This window comes from Chiloscyllium plagiosum, chromosome 20, assembly GCF_004010195.1.
Source record: "Chiloscyllium plagiosum isolate BGI_BamShark_2017 chromosome 20, ASM401019v2, whole genome shotgun sequence".
Classification (NCBI taxonomy): Eukaryota; Metazoa; Chordata; class Chondrichthyes; order Orectolobiformes; family Hemiscylliidae; genus Chiloscyllium; species Chiloscyllium plagiosum.
The window spans coordinates 4,475,664-4,502,934 of record NC_057729.1 but is presented as its reverse complement, the minus strand read 5'-3'; the positions used below and the strand labels follow the sequence as shown (position 1 = coordinate 4,502,934).

The following is a 27,271-nucleotide window of genomic DNA, read 5'->3' as shown; positions in this document are numbered from 1 at the left end:
AAAAACCCAGGCGGACACATAGCATGAGTGTTGCTCTTACACTGAAATTCTTAGCTTACCCAAGTGATCAATATTGTGTGAGCCAGTCACCATTCCAACGAGTCAACATGTTTTTGCCGGATTTTGCCATCACTCACTATCTGCACCCATTTCGAGATGGAGTCACTGGACTGTCATCACCAGCAGTATCCCAGTTTATTTTGCCTGTTTGTGACGACATTACTACCTTCCCATTCAAGAACACCTCAGCAATGTACAGCAGGTATCCAAAATCAAGCCCTTCCCATCTGTGTGGTTCAGGCTAATACTAAATACCACATCACCCATTGGGACATTGGTAGAGCTCATGCTTAAAAGGGAAGATGCATGAGGAGGAGGGAAGGGTCTAAAATGGTGTCACAAGAAAGTGTTATAGCAACACTTGTATGATACTATGATGTCTCTGTAATATCCTGTGTAAAAGAAAAGTAACCCTCTTGCTTCTATAGCCCAGTTGATTACTATATTACATCACTGAGCTCTGTAGATGAGGTAAGGCTCAGGTATTGTCTCTCTTAAGCTAAATGAGTTGATTTTCACTGGGTGGTGTTTGAGTGCAAAAATTTGCCACAGGGTTCGGGTGTGACAGGAAGTGATCTGAATGCACAGTCCTGATTGCACTCTGGTGACCCTGACAGGAGGAATAACTGCACTGATAGGGACCAAAGATAGGATGAGTTTGAGTCCTGACATTTCCATGGTGGAACAGCTTAGCTACTGGGACTCAATGCACAGAGTCCCACTCGGACAAGATACTAGAGGTTACTAGAGGAAGAGTGGGTGAACTGGAGGAGGGGAAATAGAGGCAATGAGGGGAGAAAATTAGCTAGATTGAGTTTAGAAGAAGGGTCACTGGACTCGAAACAATAACTCTGCTTTCTCTCCACAGATACTGAGTCTTCCCAGCTTCTGATTTCCAGTATCTGCAGTTGTTGGGTTTTTTTCTGGATTTTTATCCATCTGCTTCTTTTTCCTATTGTGTGTTCCCAGATGTGCTGGGTTCAGCAGATCTGCTCTATGCCTTTGGCAATAGAAGCCAACTCAGGGAGACGAATCTCGTGATCCTGATACCATTCCTGCACACACTGATCTGCAGCCTGACATGTAAGAGCTCCCCACTTTCTATTCATGGATATTTTGCTTTTGTTTCTGATACTTTTCATCCTACAACCCCCATCATCTCCATTTTTGAAGATGTTGAAGATGTCTCATCTGACTTGGGAATTTCTCGCTTCCTGGTTCAGGATAATAAGGCCCTTTAGTTTCACTCCAACCTCAAAATCTGCCCTTTCCCACAACAACCGACGCCACATCCACAGCTCACAACCACTCCCACCTTTCTGTCCCAGCCCAAACATCCTCCCTGAAATCCACACAAACCATGCCCACAAACATCCACATTCTAACCCCCCACGCCAAAACAGCTCCCCTCACCTCCGCAACCCACCCTGACCATAGCACCATTGCCCACACTCCCCTGACCCAAAACAAAGAATACAAATTAAGAGAGGTAGGCCATTCAGGCCCCTCAAACGTATTCTACTATGCAATGAGATTTTGGATGTTGCCTGGACTCCTCATTTCCTCCCACCCCCAATAACCATCTCTCATAATCAAGAATCTATCCATCTCTTAAAAATATACCGTAACACTTCTTCCACCACTCTCTGGAGGAGAGTTCCACCAGACCAATGACTTTCTGAGAGAAAAGAATTCTTTGTCCCCATTGTAAGTGGAAGAACCTTTATGTTAAAACTGTATTATGCAGTTATAGTCTCACCCAAAGGGAAAAACATCCTTTCTGCTTCCACACCACAAAATCAGCTCAGGATCCTAAACAGTCTCAATAGGCCATGGTGTGGAGGTGCCAGTGTTGGACTGTGGTGGACAAAGTCAGAAGTCACATGACACCAGGTTATAGTCCAACAGGTTTATTTGAAATCACAAGCTTTCGGAGCGCTGCTCCTTCGTCAGGTGACCTCACCCAACAAAGAAGCAGCGCTCCGAAAGCTTGTGATTTCAAATAAACCTGTAGGACCATAACCTGTCATGTGACTTCTGATTTTGTTTCATTAAGACCATTCTCCTAAACTCCAATAGGCTAATCTTATGCAACCTTTCCTCACAAGGGAACCATGCTCCGTATCAGTATTAGTCGACTGACCCTTCACTGAACTGCTCTTAATGCATTCATATCCTTTTTTTATAAATAAGGAGATAAAATGTTACACAGTGCTCCAAATGTGATCTCACCAACTTCCTGCTCAAATGTTGCAAAACATCCCTATTTTTCAATTATCTTTCCCTTGCAATAAAATACTTGCACATACCCCCTACAAGCCCACATTCCCCTACTACACCAACCCCTGGAAAATTATATCATTGCAATCAGTTGCCTGACTGCATAGCAGTTCAGCACTGGAATCAATATGTGGAAAAATGTGAACCAAGGATGAGAGTGTAAATTAAAGATGCCATTTGAGCACTCCAACATATGGCTGATGCAGAGGGTGCTGCAAAAACAGATTGCATTGCATTAAGGAATAATCAGCTAATTGATGCTCAATTTTTATTATTTTATACAGTATTGAACAATGAAGAGGCATGAAGGAAGAGGAGTAAACAATTTTACTGTTTTTATCCCCAGATACACTTACATACCCACCGGATCTGATTTGAGACAATACCTGATATTGGGTTTAAGGAGTACACTACTGTCCCTGCCAGAGAAAAGTGATAGGAAGGGGTTGGCGTTCCAACCATAGAATCCCTAAAGTGTGGAAACAGGCCATTTGGCCCACTGAGTCGACACCAACCCTCCAAAGAGTATCCCACTCAGACCCACCCCCTACCCTATCCCTGTAACTCATGCATTTCCCATGGCCAATCCACCTAACTTGCACATCTTTGGACTGTGGGAGGAAACCAGAGCACCCGGAGCAAACCCATGCAGACACGGGGAGTATGTGCAAACTCCACACAGACAGTTGCTCCTGATTGTCACCCAGTTCATGAGCTGAAGACATCATGTGAATCAAAATGGAAGCAAACCTGGGTCCCTGACTGTGAGGCAGCAGAGCTAACCATTGAGCCCTTTATCTATCCAAGCTGGATAAAGGGCTGCTCTCTATTTGCTCAGCAGGCAAATGTGATGGTACAAAGCTATATGGGCTCTAGATTCAATTCCTGGTCTGTGCTGAGTTAATGGGTGGCAGTGTTACCATGAGGCTCCTGATTGTCACCCAGTTCATGAGCTGAAGACATCATGTGAATCAAAATGGACAATGAATCTTACACAGTGCAGCAACAAATTCAAGCAGAGGATATTAGGTGTGAAGGACGTTGATCACAGCCAAAGGTTAAACCAATCTACACGTCAAGATATGACCTTGGCTTTTCAAAAATATGAAAATGATGAATTGGAAAAGACAAGCCAGCTCCATACTCATCACATCATGGGTACAGCCTTCTCTACGCCTCTTATTTCTGCAATCTTCTGGAAGAGGTACAGAGCAAATAGGGAAAAAAGACTGAATTCAAACTCTGGATAACATTTCACCAACTCCAATAAGTTAAACATGGTGTGATCATATTCACCATCACTTCAAGAATGTAAATCCTGCTATCAAAACTGAATGAAACACCAATTTCCAATCACACTTTGCACATTCTTCCCACGTCTGTGTGAGTTTTCTCTGGGTGCTCTGCTTTCCTCCCAAAGATGTTCAAGGTTCAAACAGATTGATATTAAGAAAGTGAATGTGCTGAAAATTCTGGGAAGCATCAAAATAGGTAAGTCCTCAAGGCAGAACCAGATATATCCAAGGTTACCACAGGAAGCAAGGAATGAGATTGCCATGCCTCTGGCAATGATCTTTGCATCCTCACTCTCCACAGGAGTAGTATCGGATGACTGGAGGGAGGCGAATGTTGTTCTTCTGCTCAAAAAAGTGAATAGGGAAATCCCTGGGAATTACAGACCAGTCAGTCTTATGTCTGTGGTAAGCAAGGTACTGAAAAGGATTCTGAGAGATAGGATTTATGACGACAGAACAACCTCGATTATCCAAATAAGACGGGCAGGGTGTATTTTGTTCAGATAACTGATTGTTACAGATAACTGATCTGATTGTAAACAAAGGAAGCATTCTCAAGTCTAAATGGAACCCCGTGACACAAAGCCTCAGCCAGAAATACTGACTCGTGTGTTACACCAGTCAACTTGATCCAATCAAAACAAGGGCATTTGTGATGGCAAATAATTTTGAAAATGGTTAAAATGGAATTGTTTCATGAATTAAATGGAAGCATTTTAAAGAAATGTTAAAGTGAATTGGAGCTTCCCAGCTAACTCCAAACATTTGCAAGTGCAGTCCCGTCCATTTCACACCAAGACGCAGTTTGAGGTACAACAACACAAGTATAAGGTCTCTATGTGTGCTAAAGTAAAGTTCCCGAAAGAATTTTAATTACATTTTTAATAAGAAGTACCAAGATGCTAATTTGAATTTGTCCTGGATCGTTGGAAATCGGCTTCCCATTTTGAACACAAACAATCGTCCCTTCATCTATGCTGGGAATACTGCTCGATGGTGATGGAAAATGGATGTCCCCAGAAACAAAAAATGAAAATATTTCACCAGCAGAACTAATTCGGATTGTGAGGAGCTACAATCCATTTGTAAAATCCTTTCCTGCTACAGGGTATTTACACTGTAGAGTTTATCAGCTTTTTAATGCATCAAGAAATGAAAACCACTCGGTAAAAATGTTACTGCAAAATAACATTTGGCGCATTGGAAAGTATATGATTATCTTGGCAATAAATCTTGGTACAGTACATTGTTTTCAGATCAAGGACAATTTCTTAGCGGCTGCGGTAGTGGATAACTTATAAATCAAATACTTCAGTTGTTTAAATAAATACATGACAACAAACGATCTTATAGTTCATTATCATTCCTGTCGGATGTAGCAGAAAGAAACAAAGAAAGAAGGAAAGAAAGAAAATAAATGACAGAGGCAGAGCGGGAGAGAAGTTGCTGAGTTCACTGGTGAGCAGTCCATCTTGGAAAGAGAGTTTCTGCTGGTAGTGACAGAGTCCAGTTTCCAATCTCAAACATCCAGACCTTGAGATCTTGTTCGGATAATCCGAAATTCAGATAATTGATGTCCGCATAACCAAGGTTGTTCTGTATTTGGAAAAACATAGTTTGATTAAAGATAGTCAGCATGGCTCTGTGAGGGGCAGGTCATGCCTCACAAGCCTTACTGAATTTTTTGAGCATGTGATGAGACAAGTTGACGAAGGTCAAGCAGTGGATGTGGATTTCAGTAAGGTATTTGATAAGGTTCCTGACAGTTGGCTCATTCAGAAAGTTAGGAGGTATGGGATACAGGGAAATGTGACTGTCTGGGTACAGAATGGGCTGGCCAAAAGAAAATAGCGACTGGTAGTGGATGGAAAGTATTCTGCCTGGAGGTCAGTGACCAGTGGTGTCCCGCAGCGACATGTTCTTGCGCCCCTACTCTTTGGAGATTTATATATGACTTGGATGAAGAATTGGAGGGGTGGGGTAGTAAGTATGCCAATGACACCAAGGTCGGTGGTGTTATAGGTAGTGCTGGGGGCTGTTGCAGGCTTCAACAAGACATTGACAGGATGCAGAGCTGGACTGAGAAGTGGCAGATGGAGTTCAATCTGGATAAATGCAAAGTGATTCGGTTATATTTGAATGCTGAGTACAGGGTTAAAGACAGGATTCTTGGCAGTGTGGAGGAACAGTAGGATCTTGGGGTCCACGTACATAAATCCCTCAAAGTTGCCACCCAAGTTGATAGGGTTGTTAAGAAGGCGTATGGTGTTTTGGCTTTCACTAACAAGGGGATTGAGTTTAAGAGCCTTGAGGTTTTGCTGCACTCTATAAAACCATGGTTAGACCACATTTGAAAAATTGTATCTAGCTCTGGTCACCTCATTATAGGAAGTATGTAGATGCTTTACTCATTCTCAGGATGTGGCAGTTGCTAGTGAGTCCTGTTGTTCCTTTAATGTGTTTGTTAAGAATCTTAAGAGAGGTTGAGTGAACCAGGGCTTTTCACACTGGACTGAAGAAGAAAGAGAGGTAGCATGATAGAGGTGTACAAGCTAATGAGAGGCATAGATAGAGTAGATAGCTAGAGACTTCTCCCCAGGGCAGAAATGGCTGTCACGAGGGGTCATAATTTTAAGGTGATTAGAGGAAGGTATGGGGAAATGTCAGAGGTAGGTTCCTTAAGCAGAGAGTGGTGGGTGCGTGGAATACACTGCCAGCGTGTTGGTAGAGCCAGAGACATTAAGGACAGTTAAGCGACTGCTGGACAAGCACATGGACGGCAGTAAATTGAGGGGTGTGTGCGTTAGGTTGATCTTAGATTTAAATGCTCAGCCTGTTCTGTGCTGTACTGTCCTATGTCTATGTTCTATGTGCAGGTTGGATGGATTTGCCATGGGAAATTGCCCATAGAGTCCAGGGGTGTGCAGGTTGGGTGGATTAGCCATGAGAAATGCAGGGGTATGGGGTTGAATCTGCTGGAGATGCTCTTCTGAGTGTTGGTGTGGACTTGAGGGGCCTGCTTCCACACTGTAGGCATTCTATAAACTCTTCTTCAGAAAAGTTCTGAAAAAGAGTCATACATGACTTGCAATGTCAACTCTGTTTTTCTCTCCATAGATGCTGCCAGACCTATAAAGTATCTTCATAATTTTCTGGTTTTGTTTCAGATCTCCACCATCTGCAATACTTGACTTTCTACAAAAGCTGAAGATCAGTCTGTGTCAATTAAGAAGGTCAATAATATTCAAGATTTTTTTAAAAACACATCATTCAATGAATAGTTTGGTATGTGAAATCACTGAAATAAACCTTATCTGGCTTAGAGGCTTTCAATAACTGATAAGATGGTCTAGCAACTTCTGCACATGTCTCAAAACTGTCTGCTCTGACAAGACTGACCTGTAAATGAATGAATAACACAACTGATGGCTGCTGGACCATTGAAACTCATTGTACCAGTAACAAGGGCAGACACAGTTTGTGCTGTCCAGAAATTGTACAGCCAACACAGATCCAAGTCACATCCGTTTGTGAAAATAACCAAGTATTCTTGCAGCCAGAAACCCTACTCCATTCAACTAACATCACGCATGCTAATGAGATTAGTCACAAATGTTTTTGGCTTTTGTCATGTGTTGGATGAACAGGCTGTGCGAGAGGAAGGAGAACAGGAATTAGAATAATTTAGTATTGCATGAGGTCACATTTCTCAATTTTAAGAAGTTGTATTTCAGAGGGCTTTTACACCTTCCAAAATTGTTACTGACCAATGTGTTGGCTGGTAGTACTGTCTGATGGTCCTAGAATTGACCTCAGTTCCAAGGTTGATTCAAGCCATTTAGCTTTACATTAAGTCAAGAAGCAAACGATATATATTGTACCTGAGGAACTTAAACACATTGCTACACTACTACTATTTTAGATTTTATACTCATTCTCAGGATGTGGCAGTTGCTTGTGAGTCTGTTGTTCCTTTAATGTGCCTGCTAAGAATCTGGAGGCCCATCTTGAACTACTGCAATCAGTGTGGGGAAGGTGCTCCCACTGTTCTGTCAGACAAGGAATTCCAATATTTTGATCCAGAGACAAGTGGAAACTGAGTATTTCCAAGTTTAAATGCTGTGTGACCCGGAGGGGTATTTAGAGCAATGTTGTACCATCTGTGTCTGGCCAATATCCATCAAGGTGGTAGAGTGCTGTTCCAGAACAACCTCTGGAGAATGGAATACCTAAAAGCCAAATGGCTGAGCTTGCTTGGTGAGATGAGATTAACTGTCCCTCACATGTAGGTTGCATGTGACCGAATGTGGCATCAAGGAGCCCGAGCAAACTTGAAATCAATGAGAACTGGGAGAAAACTCTCTCCCAGTTGCAGTCATGTTTGAGATAAGGGAGATGGTTGGGGTTGTTGGATGTCAATTAGCTCAGCCACAGGACATTGCATCCTTCAATGTAGTGTCCTACATGTAGCATCTTCAAATTCTTCATCACCTTCCCTCCTAAAATGTCAGCAGTAAGGATGTCTCATGTGTATTGCATCATGTTTAGCATCATACACAATTCCTCACATACTGTCCAATATACAAATACAGCAAGACCTTCTCAACATTCAAACTTGGGCTGCTAACTGGTGAGAAACACTCACACCACACAAGTGTCAGGCAATGACCACCTCCAGCAAGAGAGAACCAACTTATTCTCCTTGATATTCAATGGCATTACCATTACTGAATCCCCCACAACCAATATCTTGTGGGTTATCATTGCCCAGTATCCAAAGTGGATTAGCTATATAAATATTATGGCTAAAAAAAAAAGACTGGACAGAGGTTGGGAGTTCCACAACATTTAACTAATCTTCAGACTCCCCAAACCTGCCCCCCATCTATAAAGCATAAGTCAGGTGCGTGATGGAATATTTTCCACCTGCCTGGATGAGTGAAGCTCCAACAACACTCAAAAAGCTCAACACCATCCAGGACAAAGCAACCCACTAGACTTGCACCACATCCACCACCTTAAGCATTCTCTCCACCACCAACAACATATAGTGTGTGCCAATAATAAGATGCACTGCAGCACCTCACCAAGCCTCCTGCAACAGCACCTTCCAAACCCATGACCTCTTCCACCTAGAAGAACATGGGAGGCAGATATATGTGAGCACCACTAAATAAACATTCCACTCCAAGTCATTCACCATCCTGACTTAGAAATATATTGTCATTCCTTCAGTGTCACTGGGTCAAAATCATAGAACTTTCTTCCTAATCAATGCACTTGACCTTACCCACCGTGGACTGCAGCAGTTCAAAAAAGGGATTCACCATCAACTTCTAAAAGGTAAATATGATTTACAAATGTTAGCCTTATCAGTAGCATCCTATTCCATGGAAAAAACATCAATGAAATTAATAGATGTGGATGCTGTACATTTATAGATCGAGAGGTAAAAAACAAGATGTATAACTTCGCTTTCAGACGGTAAGAACATGGAGCTAACTCAAGGAGATAAGGATAAAGCAAACAGCAGGATAAAGTAGCTTAAAGCAGCCAGGGTATCAGAGGGGCAACACAGCCAAAACTAAGGAAGATAGTCGAACGGAGGTGTTTCCGATCCCTGTCCATTCTCCATAATTGGAAGAGTTGGTGCAGGTTGAAGGAGGATCTGAACTCATACAGAATGAATGGCTGCTTTGGCGTATTGTATGGTATCTGAAGCCGACAGAACAAAGCTCAAGGAAGATGGGATTCCTTCAGCATTTTCTTTAGAATGGGATCATACTGGATAGCAATGTAGAATATTTAGGGGTAACACTTGTTCCTTGGACATCAATTTTGAAAATTATTAATACATTTTTTGGATTATTTTACCAATTTTGTTTGATATTTTGGAATATTTCTGTTAATGAATGATTCAGTGTTCCTTACAAACCTCTAGAGTATTTTCACTCACTGGGATATCTCGATATAGTTTTTTAAAAAGTTTGCTTTATTATTGTCCCATGTACCTAGGTACAGTGAAAAGTTTTATTTTGCATGTAGTAAAGGCAGATCATACCATACAAAGTGCGTCAGGGTAATAGAACAGAGCAAAGAATACAATGTTACAGCTGCAGAGAAGGTACACAGAGAGCGAGATCAACATTATATTCAATGTTTGAATGGTCCATTCAGAAGTCTAATAACAGCGGGGAGGATTGGTGTGGAATTTACTGTAGGGATCCTATGATTCTAAAGAAGCTGTTCTTGACCCTGTTGTATGTGTCTTTAAGCTTTTGTATCTTCTGCCCAACAGAAGAATTATGTAACTGGTAACCTGCATGTTTATGTTGCTTTAGTCACCAATTCTAATTTCTTTGTCGTGAAAATATGAAAGAGTAAATCTACCCTGGATATTGTCTTATGATTTAACTGACAAACACAATTGTTAAACTGTGGATAAATGCAATAACAACTAGATATTTTATTACTGGATGACAGATGTCACACAGTGGTTGCAGACAAGCTGTAGTGGGTGAGAGAGGATGTGCAAGACTGACTATCTTTGGGTAACTGTGACAACACATCTGGCTACAAGCAAAAGCAGCAGCAGTTACATTTCACTTACCTCTTGTATAGTAGAAAATAATAAATAGTTCATAACTCTTCACTGAAGCTACAGTTAATTTTTTTAGCTGCGATTCATTTCCCCTTTTTTATTACATAAATCGCCTGGCACAATTGATGTCTCAGCACAAATTCTAGACAAGTTCAAGACTACCTTAAAACCACTGGCTAACTTTGTAAATGGTGATAGAAGCTTGGTGAATTTACAATGACGGCTTGTTCAAACCCAAAGAAGCTGTCAATTAAGTCACTGGAACATAACATTTAAAGATGATTGTTGTGGATGTTATATTCACAATATTTGTCACCCAGATAAAGTGACAGATTGTACAAGTAGATGCAGTAACTCCTTACATACTATTTCAGATTTTTTTAAAAATTCAAGCTAAATCTTGAACAAAAACTACATCATTTCTGTCACAGATTTAAATTGTCAATTCTGTTCTATTGTGAATGAAGGACTATAGGGAACCCTCCATCTAGAGTACATTTTGTGTGCAGCCACAGCACAACTCTCTGCTGCCAACAGCCAATTGTCAATAAAATACAAGTGGACAGTCACCACAGGCACACTGCTGTTACTCTGACACAGGGGTCATGGGTGTGCAAGGAAACAGGTCTGTCCCAACGTCAGCTGTAGCTCTGACTGAATTCCAGCTCGTGTCTGCGTGCATGCTGTCAGAAGGCCAGTCCAACAGCTGATACAACTGCAAGTGGCACCCTGCTTCTGGCCCAGCTTTAGGGATTATGGAGCTGCCAGCTGAGACAGCCAGTTGCCTGGTGGCCATGCTCTCGCCCAAATTACAACAATGGTGAACTTGTACTCCGACAGGCACTCAGTCGGTTTCTATCTTAGGATTCAGCCCTCATGCTTAAGGCCTTTCACCAAACAGTCCTTTTTTGTCAGCATTTCATTTATGTTTTGATCTGCTGTTTATTTTTCTGGTTTCCTCTCTGGGAAGATGCTGATTCATGGCAGGAAATGTATTCAGGCAGAAATTATTTACCTGTCTGGCCAGACTGCACCTGATGCAAACTAATTGACACACGGTCATGACAGCTAAGAGCCACATATTATTCCAATGATATCCTCAAGGAATGGTGGCTACTTTTCAGCTGGAAACCCTTTTCATTTCCAATGCCTCCTCAGACTTGTGCACTTCACAGATACAGGCATACACACATACACACACACACAGAATCATGTACATACACACACACAAAAAAAGCCATCACCACCACACCCATTCTGAACACCCATCTCCCATGCTCTGATATACCTCGCACCCATCTCATACCCATCACCCAACACACTAATATATCACACACCCATTGATATTCCTCATACCCATCACCCATACACTGATATAGCTTCCCCCCCCTGACACACATACACACACACTATACAGATATACCTCAAACAGATATACCCCACACTGATATACTCATATAGGGTGGCACGATTGCTCAGTGGTTAGCACTGCTGTCACACAGCACCAGGGACCCAGGTTTGATTCCAGCCTCAGGAGACTGTGGAGTTTGCCCATTCTCCCCGTGTCTGCATGGGTTTCCTTTGGGTACTCTGGTTTCTTCCCACAGTCCAAAGACATGCAGGTTACATGGATTGGCCATGCTAAATTGCCCCAAAATGTCCAGGGATGTGCAGGCAAGGTAGATTGGCCATAGGAAATGAAAGGTTGCAGTGATACGGTAATGGGGTGGGTCTTAGTAGGATGCACTTTGGAGGGTCAGTGTGGACTTGATGGGCCGATTGGCCTGATAACCTACTGTAAGGATTCCATGATTCTATGATTATACCCTACATTGATCTGCCTCTGATAGTTCTGAAGCTAGTGTCTTCCTGGCTCTATCGGAATGATGTTCTAGTTTGAAAGTTTTTCAGGTGACTGCCATGCCTCTCTGCTGATTATCTCTTTCACTGAAGCAACCCTGAAAGACCACTTAGTGGCACCTTCGAATGCTGCTGGAATTAACCGAGCTCTTACGCTGCATTGTTAGCAAAAGCAAAAGAAGTGAGGGCTATTCGTCAGTTGGATGTGAGGGGTCTTTCAATCAGAGCCACTAAATGTCTGATTGAGGGGCTAGTCTTTAGGTTGTGGGTTGTTTGCTGAGAACTACCCCGTGCCCTTGCTTTGGATCTGCCTGCCCCCTTTCCCTTCGAATCCACCCCCTCCCCTTCACGTCACCAAGTTAGGTCCAGCTCATGGGCCTTTGGGATTGCCTTTGACTGTAGCTATGGCCTCCTCTGTGGCTGGCAGTTACAGATGGCCAGGACCTCTGGCCCAATGGGACTGACTGCCTGATGGGGAACTGTTGGATTGTACCTTCCTCAGAAGAGGCAGCTTGGGTCTCACGCTGACTGTCCCGCTGACAGGAAGACCCCCAACAACAACAGAACCCATCTTCTCAGTTTAATATCTCATCCAAAAGACAGCACTTTCAACAATACCCTGTCAGCCTAGATGCTGTGCTCCGCTCTCTGGAGTATACCTTCAACTCATGATCCTCAAACTCAGAGACGAAGGTGCCTCACTAATGCGGTCCTAATACTGCCCTGTCCCACACTCCTCAGTGTAGCACTGACATATCATACAGTCCTCATCAAACACTGCTAGAACTTCCCCTCTCACTATAACATTGGTGTATCCCATACCTCTCAGTTCAACACTTCTTATAATGAGAAGTTAAGAAATCACACAACACCAGGTTATAGTCCAACAGGTTTTATTGGAAGCACCAACTCTCGGAGCGTTGCTCTTTCTTCATGTAGTTTTCATCAACCACCTGATGAAGGAGTGGCTCTCCGAAAGCTAGTGTGCTTCCAATTAAACCTGTTGGACTATAACCTGTGTGACTTTTAACTTTGCACACCCCAGTCCAACACCGGCATCTCCATATAGTGAGAAGAGGAGTGATATAGTGAAAGTTTCCCACTCCGAAAGCTAGTGTGCTTCCAATTAAACCTGTTGGACTATAACCTGTGTGACTTTTAACTTCGCACACCCCAGTCCAACACCGGCATCTCCGTATAGTGAGAAGAGGAGTGATATAGTGAAAGTTTCCCAGTATACTCTCCCAACTTTACCTGTGTTCAGCATAACCAGTGAGAATTAACACAACATTTGACCACAGAAGGTATTTTTATTCACCCTTGTGTTTTATTAAACTGACGGCATTTCAGATGCTGTCTGCTTTGCTTCAGTCTAAGGACACTGACTTGGTGAGCCACTCTCTGTTTTGTTGTCTGTCAGTTCTGTTCAAGGGGCACACTGGCAGAGAACCAACACATCTCTAAATCTTGCATCCAAAAGGAGACTTCAGTCCAGCAGCAGATAACTCAAACAACTCAGTTAGCAATCAACACTCTGACCTGAGAAACACTCTGATACCTCTCACTGCATTATCTTCAGAAAGGACCAAAGGACAGACTTATGTTATGGTCATAGAGTTATACAAAACAGAAATAGAACCTTCAGTCCAACTAGTCCATGCCCACCATGTTTCAAAGTAAACTAATCACATCTGCCTGCATTTGGCCCATATCACTCCAAACCTTTCCTATTCATACACTTACCTAATTGTTGTTTAAATATTGTAACTAGACCTGCAACCATTACTTTCTCTGATGGTTCATACCACACACAAACCACTCTGTGTAAAAAAGTTGTTCCCATGTACTTTTTAAATCTTTCTCCCCTCTCGCCTTAAAAATATGCCCCCTAGTTTTGAACTCCCCTACCTTAGGGAAAAGACTGTTGCCATTTACCTTATCTATGCCCCTCATGATTTTATAAACCTCTTCAAGGTCACCCCTCAACCTCCTATGCTCCAGTGATAAATACTCAGCCTATCCAAAATATTTTCATAACTCAAACCCTCCATTCACAGCAAAATCTTGAAGCAATAGAGTGTCATTATTGCACTCTTTATTGATACATTGCCCAAAATACTGGAATTGATGCTTACATTCACCACAGAATAGGAAACACAGTCTCTGATTTGGCCCATCACTTCACCACACTCAGTATGTGTCAACATGGAGACCAAGAATTCAACTTCCCACAAAGTCTGGCCGTTACACCACTCAGAGCTTCACAGTAACAACATCTGAACATAATGTTTCGCATGTTCTTGTTGTCGGCTGATGACAACAATGGGTTGAGTAAACACTTCCCGGTATTACCCATGAAGCTGGACCCATGAAGAAAAAGAAGGGTTACATTTCCGTAACATCCTGCATGAGCTCAAAATGCCCCGAACCATTTCATAGTTAGTGATTCACCGTCAGAGTTGTACTGCAATGAAACACAGCAACCACCTTTGTACACAGCAGGTTCCCACAAACTGCAATGTGATGGTGACCAGATGTTTTAGTGAAGTCGGTTGAGTATTAAGTATCTGCCAAGTCAGCGAGACAACTCCCCAGTTTTCTTCATTTTACGTCTACCTACTCAGTAAAATGTTCCTCGTCAGAAGTACGGCTTCTTCCCTATTGCACTAGAATGGCAGTCTGAATAAAGTTCTATTAATTGCATGTTGAACTGCAAACATTTAGCAAGTTTTCAAAAAGAAGAAATGTCCCTGCCCAGCTCTCATGCTAAATTTGGCTGCATTCTGGCCTGACAGAAACTGCTGGTCACCCCAGTATTTATAACCTGCACATCTGAGCCCAGGCGAGTATCAGTCTCAAATTGAACCGCCATAGAATAAGGTCCTGTGTTTTGACCTCATATTTTCCAGAGGGGGTGATTGGGCAAGAGCAGCAACTCTGCTACATCTTTCCTTCTCTGACCCAGGGCTGCCAAGACCAGGCGTCGATGTTGTTAGCAGTGGTTAGCTAAGTCTGTACAGACCAGGTATCGAACCTGGAACTCACAGAGTCTCTACTAAGCAGACATCTCGTGCATGGTCTCGGAGCCACACAACAGTCATGGAGGGTACAGTGACAGAGGCACTGAAGGCAACTTGCGTGCCCAGCTTTGTAGCTACTGAATCTTGTGTTAAAGGAGGAAAACGCATAGCCAGGGAAACAGCAAAAAGAAAGGGATGCTACAGAGTTGTTTGGCTGAAAATGACTGTGCAGGAGATCGCTGGGTCCAGATCTGAAACATTAACTCGGATCTCTCTCCACAGGTGCTACTGCACTTGCTGACCTTTTCCAGCAATGTTTGTCCTATGAAGCAGATGTGGAGTACGGAACCCACTTGGTGTTTTTTTCTGGAACAAATGTCACTGAACACCAAGTACAAGTACAAAGAGTTGAGTTTACATAGCACCTCTTTCAACTTCAGGATGTCTCATTGGATTTTGCAGTCAACCGAGTGAAGTAGGAAATGCAGCAGCCGATTTACATACAGCAAGCCCCAACAACACAAATAAGGAGATAATCCATTTTAACGTTGTCAGCTGAGGGACAAACATCAGCAAAGATACCGGGAGAATTTCCCTTGAAATAATGGTGTGGGATTGTTTATATCCCACCTGAGAGCAGAAAAGCGAGCCTCAGTTTAACATCTCGTCTGAAAAGCAGCCCCTCTGACACTGTGTTGTAATTTTATATCAATGCTCATACACTGGCCTGGATAGACTAACTCAGCTCAGATATTAAACCCATCTAGTTTGCATGCTTGAACGATAAAACTGCATCTAAAATTACCAACTGTCTAATGCAAACATTTTATCAGTGGGTTTTAGTTTCCTACTGCACTAAGAAACTGATGCCCATTTATATGTTTTGTCTGCTCAGAATCCAACCTTTGGTTAACTAATACATTGGTGCCTTTGCACAGGATAGCAAACAACCAGGATAAACAGTGATACTTTTCAGCATTTTATTGAGGGTAATTACCCTGTTCATATCAAACAGGAAATACTACTCTTAAACCATTTCTAGTACAAGAGGGGCAGGAGAGATAAATACTTACTGTGAACTTCATTTTCCATCTCCAGCTCCAGCTCATGTTCCCCAGTCCATGGTGTTGCACCAAAGAACATATCCAGTCAGAGAAGGGGACAAAGCAATGCATCTAGCTTATTGAAAATTGAACATTTCTTTCCCCCCCGTTTCTCCTTCCTTTCTTGGTTATTGTGGAGTGATTGTTTCTTGGAAGTTATCTTGAATAAGTGCCTCTTTGCTCTTTTCACTGCTGACCTCATTGAGTGACTGGCTTTTACTTCCATGGAGCCTCAATGGGCTTATTTCCATAAGAAAACACAGCTGACATTCCAATTGGCTCAGTGTAAGGCCTCATGCAGATGAGGGGGCCTGGGAGTCATTACATTCAGATATATAAGACACCAACAAGCGCACTCACACACACAGTCATGTCGCCTGTCACAGGGAATGCTGTGGGAGGCTATCCCCACTGAATACCGAATCCCTGTTGCTTTATGTCTCATACTTTTGTTTAAATTCTGTACACTATTCAAACGTTCTGGCTTTGTTTTCTTCCCTTTTATGCTGGAGAGCTATTATTTCAGTCAGCAGTTGCCTGCTGGATTCATCACTGCAGTTGTCACTCAGCAAGGGTGGGCCTGGACAGTGCTCATTGGTGTGCTATTTGGCATTGGGTAGCATCGCAACAAGGACCCAATCCACCTCTCATTTCTTAGATTTTGATATGTGCATGTTGGCTGCCGCACTTCCTTCATTACTCTACCTCAATGGTTACAAAGCACATTAGGAAATGGGGTCATTAAAGAGGCTGTATCAATGCAAATTCATTCTTTCTCTCCCAACCGATGTGCCAGCTTTCAAATGAGTCTTCTGTATGTGGCGCAGGAACCCATTCCCTTTGCTGCTCTTCCATGTTCTTTGCCGAACCTAAGAAATGACATAATGTACAGCTAACCTATTTCGATAGAATTACATAGAATATACAGGGGAGGCAGTGTTGACGTCACTGGGCTAGTGGTTAGAACACCATGTCAATGTTCTGTGGACATGGGTTTGAATCCCACCATGGCAGGCGGTGATATTTGAATTCAATAATTTTCTAGAATAAAAAGTAATTGTTGCTCCTGGTTCACTTTAAGGCGGGGAATCTGACATCCTTACTCAGTCTGGCCTGCACATAACTCCAGACACACAGCAAACTGGCTGATTCTTAACAACCTTCTTTGAAATTAGACAAAGGTAATAATGGCTAGAGATGCCCAAATTCCATGCGAAATAGAATAAAGTACAGGACATTCAGCCCATGCCGATATTTATACTCCTCTTGTTCCTCATAAACCATTACTGTATTTCCTTCTCCACCATGTCTAACTTCCCCTAAATATATTTATTCACCTCAACTACCCCTTGTGGTACCAAGTTCTGCATAGTTATACCATTTCTGAATAAAGACATTCCTCTTCAGTTCCCTATTGATATGTTAGTGATTGTTTGTGGGAATATTGATTGAAATATAAATCCTGAGACCAGGACATGGGATAACTCCACTACTGTTCACCCAAGTTGTGTCATGGACCATTAATGTCCACATGAGAGGAGGAATAGGATCACAGTTTTACATCTCAGCCAAGTGACAGCACCTTTGACAATTCTGCCCCTCACTCATTAATGGATTGAAGAGTAGTCCAACAGTGAGAGCTCTTGGTCCCATATTTGGCTTCGTGTAGATTGCCAGAAACTGCTCACATTAGGCATTACCTACATTGGCAATCTCTGATGGATTGGGAGCAACCAGTAGGGAGAGGACTTGACTTGATTTAAGGGGAGGTCCTGGGTTTTACCAATTACCTTCTCAGGTGATAGTCAAAACTACCCTCTTTCTAAAGCAGGGCACCAAATCTAGGAGGAAACAATTGGCTGGGCGTTCAGTGATTTTATAGTGCTGTTTCAATCAGTTTCTGAAACCAGCAACCACGAACCAACTCCCAATGTTTACACAGTAACAGCTGAATGCCTTATCTCTGTGAGTGGTTTCTCCATAGGGGTGAGGAGAGTAAGTGATTTGAAATAACTTGTGCCCTGCCGCTCACTCAGCACTTCAAATGAGTCTTCTGTATGTGGTGCAGGAACCCATTCCCTTTGCTACTCCTCCATGTTCTTTGCAGAACCTAAGAAATGTCATAATGTACAGCTAACCTATTTCGATAGAATTACATAGAATATACAGGGGAGGCAGTGTTGATGTCACTGGGCAGCTAATGTCCTGTTACACAGACCTTGAGGATTTTACATTGCATCCTGAGTTTGTGATTTAATCCTTTTGCTTTCCCTTATAAACACTTATTGATTGTCTCTTGCCTGCACTAGGTTCAGAGCCTGATGTCCTATTTACAGTGATAAGTCTGATTCAGAATTTACCCATTTTTATAATGGGGAACATGATCATGAGAAACAGGGCAGAAATAGGCCATTTGGCACATTAAGCGTGCGTTCCATTGAATAAGGTCATGTTAATCTGATTTTCACCTTAATTCCACTTTCCTGCCTGCCTCGACTTCCTCATCAATCAAAATGCTGTCCAGTTTAGGCTTAAATATACTCAACAACCAAGACTTCACTGTTCCCTGTGGACTAGAATTCCAAAGAGTGACGAGAAAAAACCAAATCTCCTCATCTCCATTCTAAATGGGAGCTCCCTTATTTTTAAATTGTGCCCCTAGTTCCAGACTTCCCCATGAGGGACACATCCACTCAGTACCCATTCTGTCAAGCTCCCTCAGAATCTTACATGCTTCATGAACATTATTTCTCATTTTTCTAAACTCTCACGAATACAGGCCCAATCTGTACAACCTTTCCCCATAAGACAATCTTCTCATCCCAGGTGTCAGCTTTGTGAACCTCCTCTGAACTCCTTCCAATGCTCAGACCTCCTTCCAATGCTCTTACTAAGTGCTCATACCAAGAAACAATGACAGCAACAATTGTGTTTCCAGAGGTTTAAATGGCTGATGTCCAAAGGTGAAAGTATTGAGAATATTAGGGTGTAAACAGTTATGCTTTTATCTATCCATTTACTTCCCAGACAGAATAAAGCTGAGGTCTAAAAATAGCAACTCAGCATTTCTACTTGGATGTAAGGCCCATTTGATTCACATTGCAGTGCAAATAGACTTTGAGAAGGGGAGTCTTTAGGAAGACATTGTGAAATCATGTTACAGGCTTTCCTCAAGATATTCCTGAAATTCATAGTCAGATTAGCATACCAGGATCCAGGAGAAAAAGGGAGAGCAGCTAATGGCTGAGGGTATCTATAGCTCACTGTGCAGGTTTGTGAGTTAGAGCTCAAACTTCAACTGAAAAGACCAAATTCATAAGGGTTTTAAAAGAGGCTGGAAGATTAGAATAGCTTGCTGCAGAGGCTGAATTGCCAGGAAACCTCCTCACTGCAAAAGGCAGTTCTGGGGTTAAAAGTTTCAAGACTATAAAAGGAAAAGAACAGAAGTTAACCATCAGGAGCTAAGAATCACTTTGGACTAGGTGTATGAAAGTTGAATGACCACGTGAGGCATAGTGTAAATTGTATCTGTGAAGTGGGTTCATGTATATGTTGAAGGCAAGAAGGGAAAGTTCTGTTGTGTAGTTTAGAGAATAAACTGTCTTCCACAACAGTGTTTTGTCAATAGTGCTGTTAGACTCTTTGTTACAGGACAAGGCTTAAACATAAAATCTTGTGAGATCTTTTTAGCTTTCAAATGGAATTTTGAATTTATTTTTAAAAGTTACAAACTGTATAGAGTCTTCCTCATGTAGTTTCACCAATGCTTTGTACATTTACAGCAAGACCTCCCTACTTTTAGTCTCCATCCCCTTTGCAAAAAGGGCTAACATTCTATTTGTCTCTTTAATTATTTGCTGTTTCTGCATTCAATGTTTTTTGCAATTCATGTACAAGCTCATTTAGATTTCTCTAAGTAACAGTGTTCAGTAGTGTGGGAAAAAGATCGGCCACCCTGCCCCCACACCCCCACACAGCATAGCCACATAAAAAACACAGAAGCTGGCCTCCAAGAAATCAAGCTTGCCAACACATACAGAACACACCCACAATGTCCCAGTCTTGGCCAAACAGGCTAACAAAGAAACCAGACATGGTCAAGCTATTCCAAGACCAGAAAATACAGTTCCCAAATAACCTTCACAGTAAAGCTCCCAGCCTCGATTAAAACTGCGGTTCCAATACCCTAAGGGTAAGCTCATTTCCCATTGAAACTGGTACCACATAAACAAAGAGGCAGACCGAGAGAGCCCGGAAGACTTCACTCGCAGGAGGAACACAATGGACACACCTGAATGCCAGGAGAAGGGACATGTACACATATTCGCGCAGATCGGAAATGCAATGAAGAATCCTCCAGAAGACACTCTCACCACTCACGGAGATGGCTGGAATCTCCTGTGTCAATTACAAATGAATTGCTGCTGCTGGATGCTTGATTAATTTCCATTCTAATTTACCCTTGTTTGAATGAATCACTTTACTGTAACTGCTTTACAATTATCACCTTTGTGTTGTACTCCTAGAATGCATGCCTGCACCTGCTGTTCTAGATTAGATTCCCTACAGTATGGAAACAGGCCCTTTGGCCCAACAAGTCCACACTGACTCTCTGAAGAGTAGCCCATCCCAAACCCTATTGCCCTACCATACATTTACCCCTGACTAACACACCTAACACTATGGGCAATTTAGCATGGCTAATTCACTCAACCCGTGCATCTTTGGATTGGGGGAGGAAATGGGAGCACCCGGAGGAAACCCACGCAAACATGGGGAGAATGGGCAAACTCCACACAAACAGTCACCCGAGGTGGGACTTGAACCAGTGTCCCTGGCACTGTGAGGCAGCAGTGCTAACCACTGAGCCACCGTGCCGCCCCGTGATCTTCTGGGAAGAACATTCTGTCCATCTGTGCAGAGAATCAGTTCTGTGTCACCTGGTCAATTTCTCTTCCACATATCGCTTTGCTTAATAAACCACTTGTCAATTTCACCACGACCCTCGTTTGTGGTCTCCGATTCGTTGAACTGAATTTCTCCGACAGGTTGTCTCTCTTTTTTAAATAAGATAGTGCTTTTTTATTCCTTCTGTGTGGGTTTCTTCCAGATGCTCTGGTTTTCTCCTGCAGTCCAAAGATATGCAGGTTAGGTGGATTGGTCATGCAAAATTGCCCATAGTTTCCAGGGATGTGCAGGCTAGGTGGATTAGCCATGAGAAACGCAGTGTTTACAGGGACAGAGCAGGAGGGTGGGTCTGGATGGAATACTCTTCAGAGGGGTGTTATGGATTCAATGGGCCAATTGGCCTGCTTCCACACTGTAGGGATTCTATGATTCTATGAGTCCTGGCAAAGTGGACAACTTTATAATTGCCTACATTACATTCTATCTGCAATATTTTTTTTCTCATTCACTTAACCTGTCTATATCCTCTTGCAGACTCTTTGTATCTTCTTCACAAGTCGCTTACCTACCTGTTTTTGCATCCTCAGCAAATCTGGCTTCAGTTCAATCCGTCCCTTCATCCAACTCTTTTCCATAGATCATAAATAATTGAAGCCCCAGAACTGACCCCTGTGGCACTCCACTGGTCACAGTCTGCCAAGTTGGAAATGACTCATTTATTCTAATTCCCTGTTTCCTATTAATTCGCAAATCCCTGATCCACACTACTGGGACCTTGCCAGAAATTAGCGAGGTTTAGAAAATTGCAACTAAGGCATCCACTATCTCTGCAGTCACTTTGTTTCAAACCTAGCATGCATGGAATCATGTCCAAGGGACACGTAAGTCTTTAGTCCCACTAGCTTGTCAAGCATTTTTTGATATCATAGAATCATCTCAAAAATTCAAATTCCAGAAATGATAATAAATGTATAATACATATTTATCACAGAACGAGACAAAATCTGAAACCACTTTGAAGTAAAGATGCAGATAGAATCCCTCCAGTGTGGAAGTAGGCCACTCAGCCCATCAAATCCACACTGACCCTCTGAAGAACTCCCACTCAGGACTCACGCCCTACCCTATCCCTGTAACCCTACATTTTCCATGGCCAATCAATCCAGTGTGCACATCCCTGAACACTATGGGCAATTTGGCATGGTGAACTCACCTAACCTGCATATCTGTAGGAGGAAACCAGTGCACCTAGAGGAAACTCACACAGATATGGGAGAACGTGCAAACTGCACATGGACAGTCATCTAACGATCAAACCTGGGAGTCTGACACTGTGATGCAGCAATGCTAACCATTGTGCCATCATGCCACCCTCTATGATCATCATTGTTTAAAGATCCTCCTTCTTTTGTTTTGCACCTTGCTAGTCTACTATTTGCCTTTTATATCTTCTACTGTGAAGACTGATAGAAAATGTTTGTTCAAAGTCTCAGACGCTTCCTTGCTTTCCATTATTAACACTCCAGTCGCAACCTTTAATGACCAATGCAAACTTTAGCTGCTCGGTTTCACAATCAGTTTACTGTATGTTTTTACATTCCTTACTAGTTTTCTCTCATATTCCAATTCTTTCTCCTTCTTTGGATGGGAGACCTCATACTTCATAATTCAAGATATAATTTTATTTAAAGCATGAATTTTCTTTTGCAAGCACCTTCCAAATCCATGGCCTTAGTCCCAAGAAGAAGGGGAGCAGAAACATGGGAACAGCATTAACTACAAGTTCCCTTCCAGGCTATACACTTTACAAGACTTGGAAAAGTATCATCATTCCTTCAGTGTAAAAATCCTGGAATATCCAGGACTGGGTGCACCCAGACCATATGGGCTGCAGCAATTCAAGAGGGAGGCTCACCATCACATTCTCAAGGGCATTTAGGGTTGAGCTGTAAATTCCAGCCTAATTATCAACACCTATATCCTGTGAATGCAGTGGGCATTCTTCATTTGCAGCCCTGGATAATTTTCAGTCTCCTGAATCCAACTGGCATTGAACCAGTTACCTAATTGATTTTGATCAAAGCTCACAAAACAAAAATGCTAATTATGTTTTCCCTCCTCCACAGATGTTTTCATAGCTGCCCAGTATCTCCAGCATGTTCTGTTTGTATGTCTCAGTGCTGCCCTGCCCACCAAGCTGGTTGTTAAGGGAATGTCTCTAAATTACATTGTCATACTAGAAGGGAAAACTACTAATATTTATCAGATTGCCCCAAAGCATTCTACAATCACTGTTCCTTTTGAATTGTGGTTTCTATTATAATACAGCAAAACGTGGTAGCCAAATATGCAATCCAAGATCCCACAAACAATAATATGATTTTAAAAAACTAGATATTCTATATTGGTTGTTAAGGGATAAATAATGATCAGGTATTTGGAGTTTTAGCTTTTAGAAATACGTCAATGTGTTCATGGGAACAGAAGGAGGCTATTCTGCACCTCCAGCTTGTTCTGCCATTCAGTCAAATCATGGTGGCACAATGGTATTCACTGCTGCCTCAGAGTACCAAGGACAAGGGTTCGAGTTTACCCTCGGGTGACTGTCTGCGTGGAGTGTGCATGTTCTTCCCGTGTCTGCATGGGGTTTCCTCCAGGTGTTTCAGTTTCCTCCCACAGTCCAAAGATGTGTAGGTTAAGTGAATTTGCCACACTAAATTGCGCCTAGTATCCGGGGATGTGTAGGCTAAGTGGATTAGCCATGGGAAATGCAAGGTTATGGGGATGGTGTGGGGGTGGGGCTGGGTAGGATGTTCTTTGGAGGGTTATGGGGATAGAGTAAGGGGACGGGAGTATCGGTAAGGGCTTGCTTCGATACTGTAAAGACTCTATGACTGATCTGCATCCTTACTTCAAACTGGTTTCAGATTTTGTTTCATCTGTGATAAAAGGTCATTATACATTTCCATCATTTTTGGAATCTGCGTTTTTAAAATAGAAGTAAACTTTCGGACTTGAAGGTGACATTTTTATAAGATCAGAAGTTCACTTGGAACTGTAAAAGAGGGACATAATTTCCAGAAATTCTTATCAGGATACCTGTGGTGTTAATGATGGAATACTTACATTGCTGAGTTTATAACAGACATGACAGTATATCAATCAAATTAGAGGCCATTAATTGAACTTCTGACTTCAGTTCAGTGCTAACAGAAGTTGAGTTAAGAGGAAAGAACAGTTTCTTCTTTGCAGTTTTAATTTGTAGGATCACCAAGTTGTGAGAGTGTATGAGAGTTGACAAGCTATCACAACTGAAAAGAGCTTTAGGCGATCCAAATCTTTTTTAAAAAGATTCACGCTGAGAAAATAGTTTGAAAATTATCTCAGCAGTCAAGAAAGAAACCTGAAAAGAGTCAGATGAGTAAGTAATTACAGAATTGAGAGCAGATGCAGCAAGTAATTAAGAAAATAAACTGTTTTTCGTAGGGGGCTTGGAGTTTGGTAGTCCTGTTACAATTATACAAGGTGTTGATAACAATGTACTTGGAGTATTATGTGCAGTTTTTGTCCCCTTATTTAAGTAAAGGATATGTAAGAAAGCATGGAGGAACTTCAAATGAGGGTCACTGGGCTAATTCCTGGCTGATGGGATTGAATTGTCAAGAAGAGCTAAACAAGTTATTTATTAAAGTTTGGAAGAATAAGAGTTTTTTTATTCACTCATGGACATGGGCGTCACTAGCTGGGTCAGCATATATTGCCTGTGCCTATTTGTGCTTGAGAAGGTGGTAGTACTTTTTTGAGCCGCTGCTATCCCTGTGTGGTAGGTTGACCCACAATGCACTTAGGAAGGGTATTTTGACCAAGCAACAGTGAAGGAACGTCAATATATTTTTCCACGTCAGGATGGTGAGTGGCTTGAAGGGGAATTTGCAGGCGGTGGTGTTCGCATGTATCTGCTGCCCTTTTCCTTCTAGATGAAGTGATTATGGATTTGGAAGATGCTGAGGATTTTTGGAGAATTATTGAAACATAAAGAATCCTGAGGGGACTTAACAGGGTAGTAGTTGAGAAAATGTTTTAAATGAATCTGAATTTGGGCAAAATAGTTACAGAATGAGAGGATGCTCATTTAAAACTGAGAGGTGAATGATTTGAAGGTAAATGAACATCTGGATTTGCTGGGAAGAGAACTCCTGAGAATATGGAGATTAGAACACTGAAAGTATTTAAAGAAGAAATGGGTAGATTTTTGAAATATTGGGAATTTGAAGGACATGGTGAATTGGCACAAAAGAAGTGTTAAGGCCTGGACCAGATCAGCCATGATCTTATTGAACTGCAGAGTGGGCTTGAGGGGCCATGGTACCTCCTCCTGCTCCTATTTCCTATATTCTAAACAGTGCAGTTAAATTACCTCAAACTTCTAAATTCCCCTCAAGCCTAGTCAATATAGTTAGTCCTTAAAATCCAACCCTTGGAGTCCTAGTACGTATCATCGAATCAACATTGACTGTGATCAAGCCATCCTTTCAAAGGTGCTGTGCCTAGAACAGTATACAGCTCTCCAGAGGATACATTTTATCCAGTGGATGGAGTCTCTATCCTCCCACTGTAATGTTAGTAAAACCCTGCTTGCCTTGAGTTGCGGCTCATTCCATAGTAATTTACCAAAGGTCAATTATATTGAGGGAGATAATATACTCCCAACAGAGGAATGGCCAGCATCTCTCTTGTCCCAGCAACATACTGGAAGTGCTGGCCACTGCTGGAACTCCACACATATTCCCTCAGGTAAAGAGGCTGGGACTCCAAACCAAGGCAAGTCTGGAGTATCACAGGGGCCTGATGAAATAGATGGGGGCCAGAAGAGAGAGGGACAGGGGATGAGGGAAATACATGGTGAGGAAATCTGGGGAGGTGCCCAAACTGGAGGCATATTCCAACCTCTCATCCACCATACCTCCACCAGCTTGCCACCAGGCTGCCATATTACAATTTCACAAGAGACTTGAGCAACGAGGGAGGCATGGTGACCATACCCTTATCACTACCATGGTTCATATGGTGATTCCAGGAATCAGCAAGAACAGAAACATATTGAAGAAAAACAGACATGGATCCTGGACCTTACTCCAACCAGATGGCACCAACCAACCTAAAGAAGTTGGGAGTGGTTCTGACTGGTAGGTAGCCATTCACAAATTTCTTCTGGACATTTAATGCATTTTCAAATCAGTTGGATTTCAATTTTAGATAAAAGTGTAGTTTTCCCAGACTTTGGTCTGTCTCAGCAAGTTAGCTGCTTGCTTGTGGGATAATGCTTTGCACAATTGGCTGCATGTTTCCAAAGTGGTCACTTCAAAGGCAGTCCTAAAGTGCTTTGTAAATGTGAGCTCTTTCTGACCCACAAAATTAAATGCAACATTTTGCCAAAAATATCTGGCTGATATCCCGGGAGACAGAACAGTCATCAGGCCTAACCCATGGATTGATTCAGCTTTCCTGCCTTCATGTAGCCTGCCTAAATATGGGCAAGCCTCTGGTTTCACTACAACCATTTTAGCCATGTTATAAAGACAGTTTATTGATGTGGTGAAGGCCTGAAACTGGGCTGAGTGATTTCCCCAGAGAGCCATCCATTGACTATTTCTATCATTGGCTTATGCCCGAAACGTTGATTCTCCTGTTCCTTTGATGCTGCCTGACCTGCTGAGCTTTTCCAGCAACACATTTTGAAGCTATTTCTATCATTGACTATTTTGGTTCCCTCACAGGATCAACTGCTGAACTCCTTTAAAAAGTACTTCAAGATGGTGGAGCTGGCAGTGTGGGAGGTGTTTGGGCTCCTGACCCCTGTGCTCCCCCTCACATGACTGACCACATCCTTTTATCTTTTCTTCATATTTTATTTTCATTTAACTTTTGAATCAACTTCATCCTTTCTTCTTCCTGCAGCTGCAGTGGTGGAGAAAGGTGGCAGGAAGCTGTTAAACGGCAGATCCAGTCCATTCCCCGTTGCTGTGGTGGTCGCAGCTTGACCAGCCATTCCAGTGTCGATGAATTTGGTATCTGTTCCTTCCTGCTGATGTTTTGACGGCGTCTGCAGCAGCAGAGGAGCAAATGATCTCTCAGTCCTCGGGA

The 27,271-nt window shown here is 42.4% G+C and overlaps 1 protein-coding gene across 2 annotated transcripts in view; it reads right to left on the bottom strand.

The window, feature by feature from the left end:
* The window catches only part of LOC122560001 (enhancer of filamentation 1-like), a 105,440-nt gene that overhangs the window by 54,512 nt on the left and 23,657 nt on the right, over positions 1–27,271 (bottom strand). The window contains exon 1 of one of the 2 annotated variants that reach the window (XM_043710146.1): positions 16,190–16,216. The exons of the other annotated variant lie outside the window; for it this stretch is intronic. Coding sequence (XP_043566081.1) covers positions 16,190–16,201 — 12 coding nt within the window. The 5' untranslated portion in view covers positions 16,202–16,216. Of the gene's footprint in view, positions 1–16,189; positions 16,217–27,271 lie in introns of those variants that run through there. 2 annotated transcript variants of the gene reach the window in all.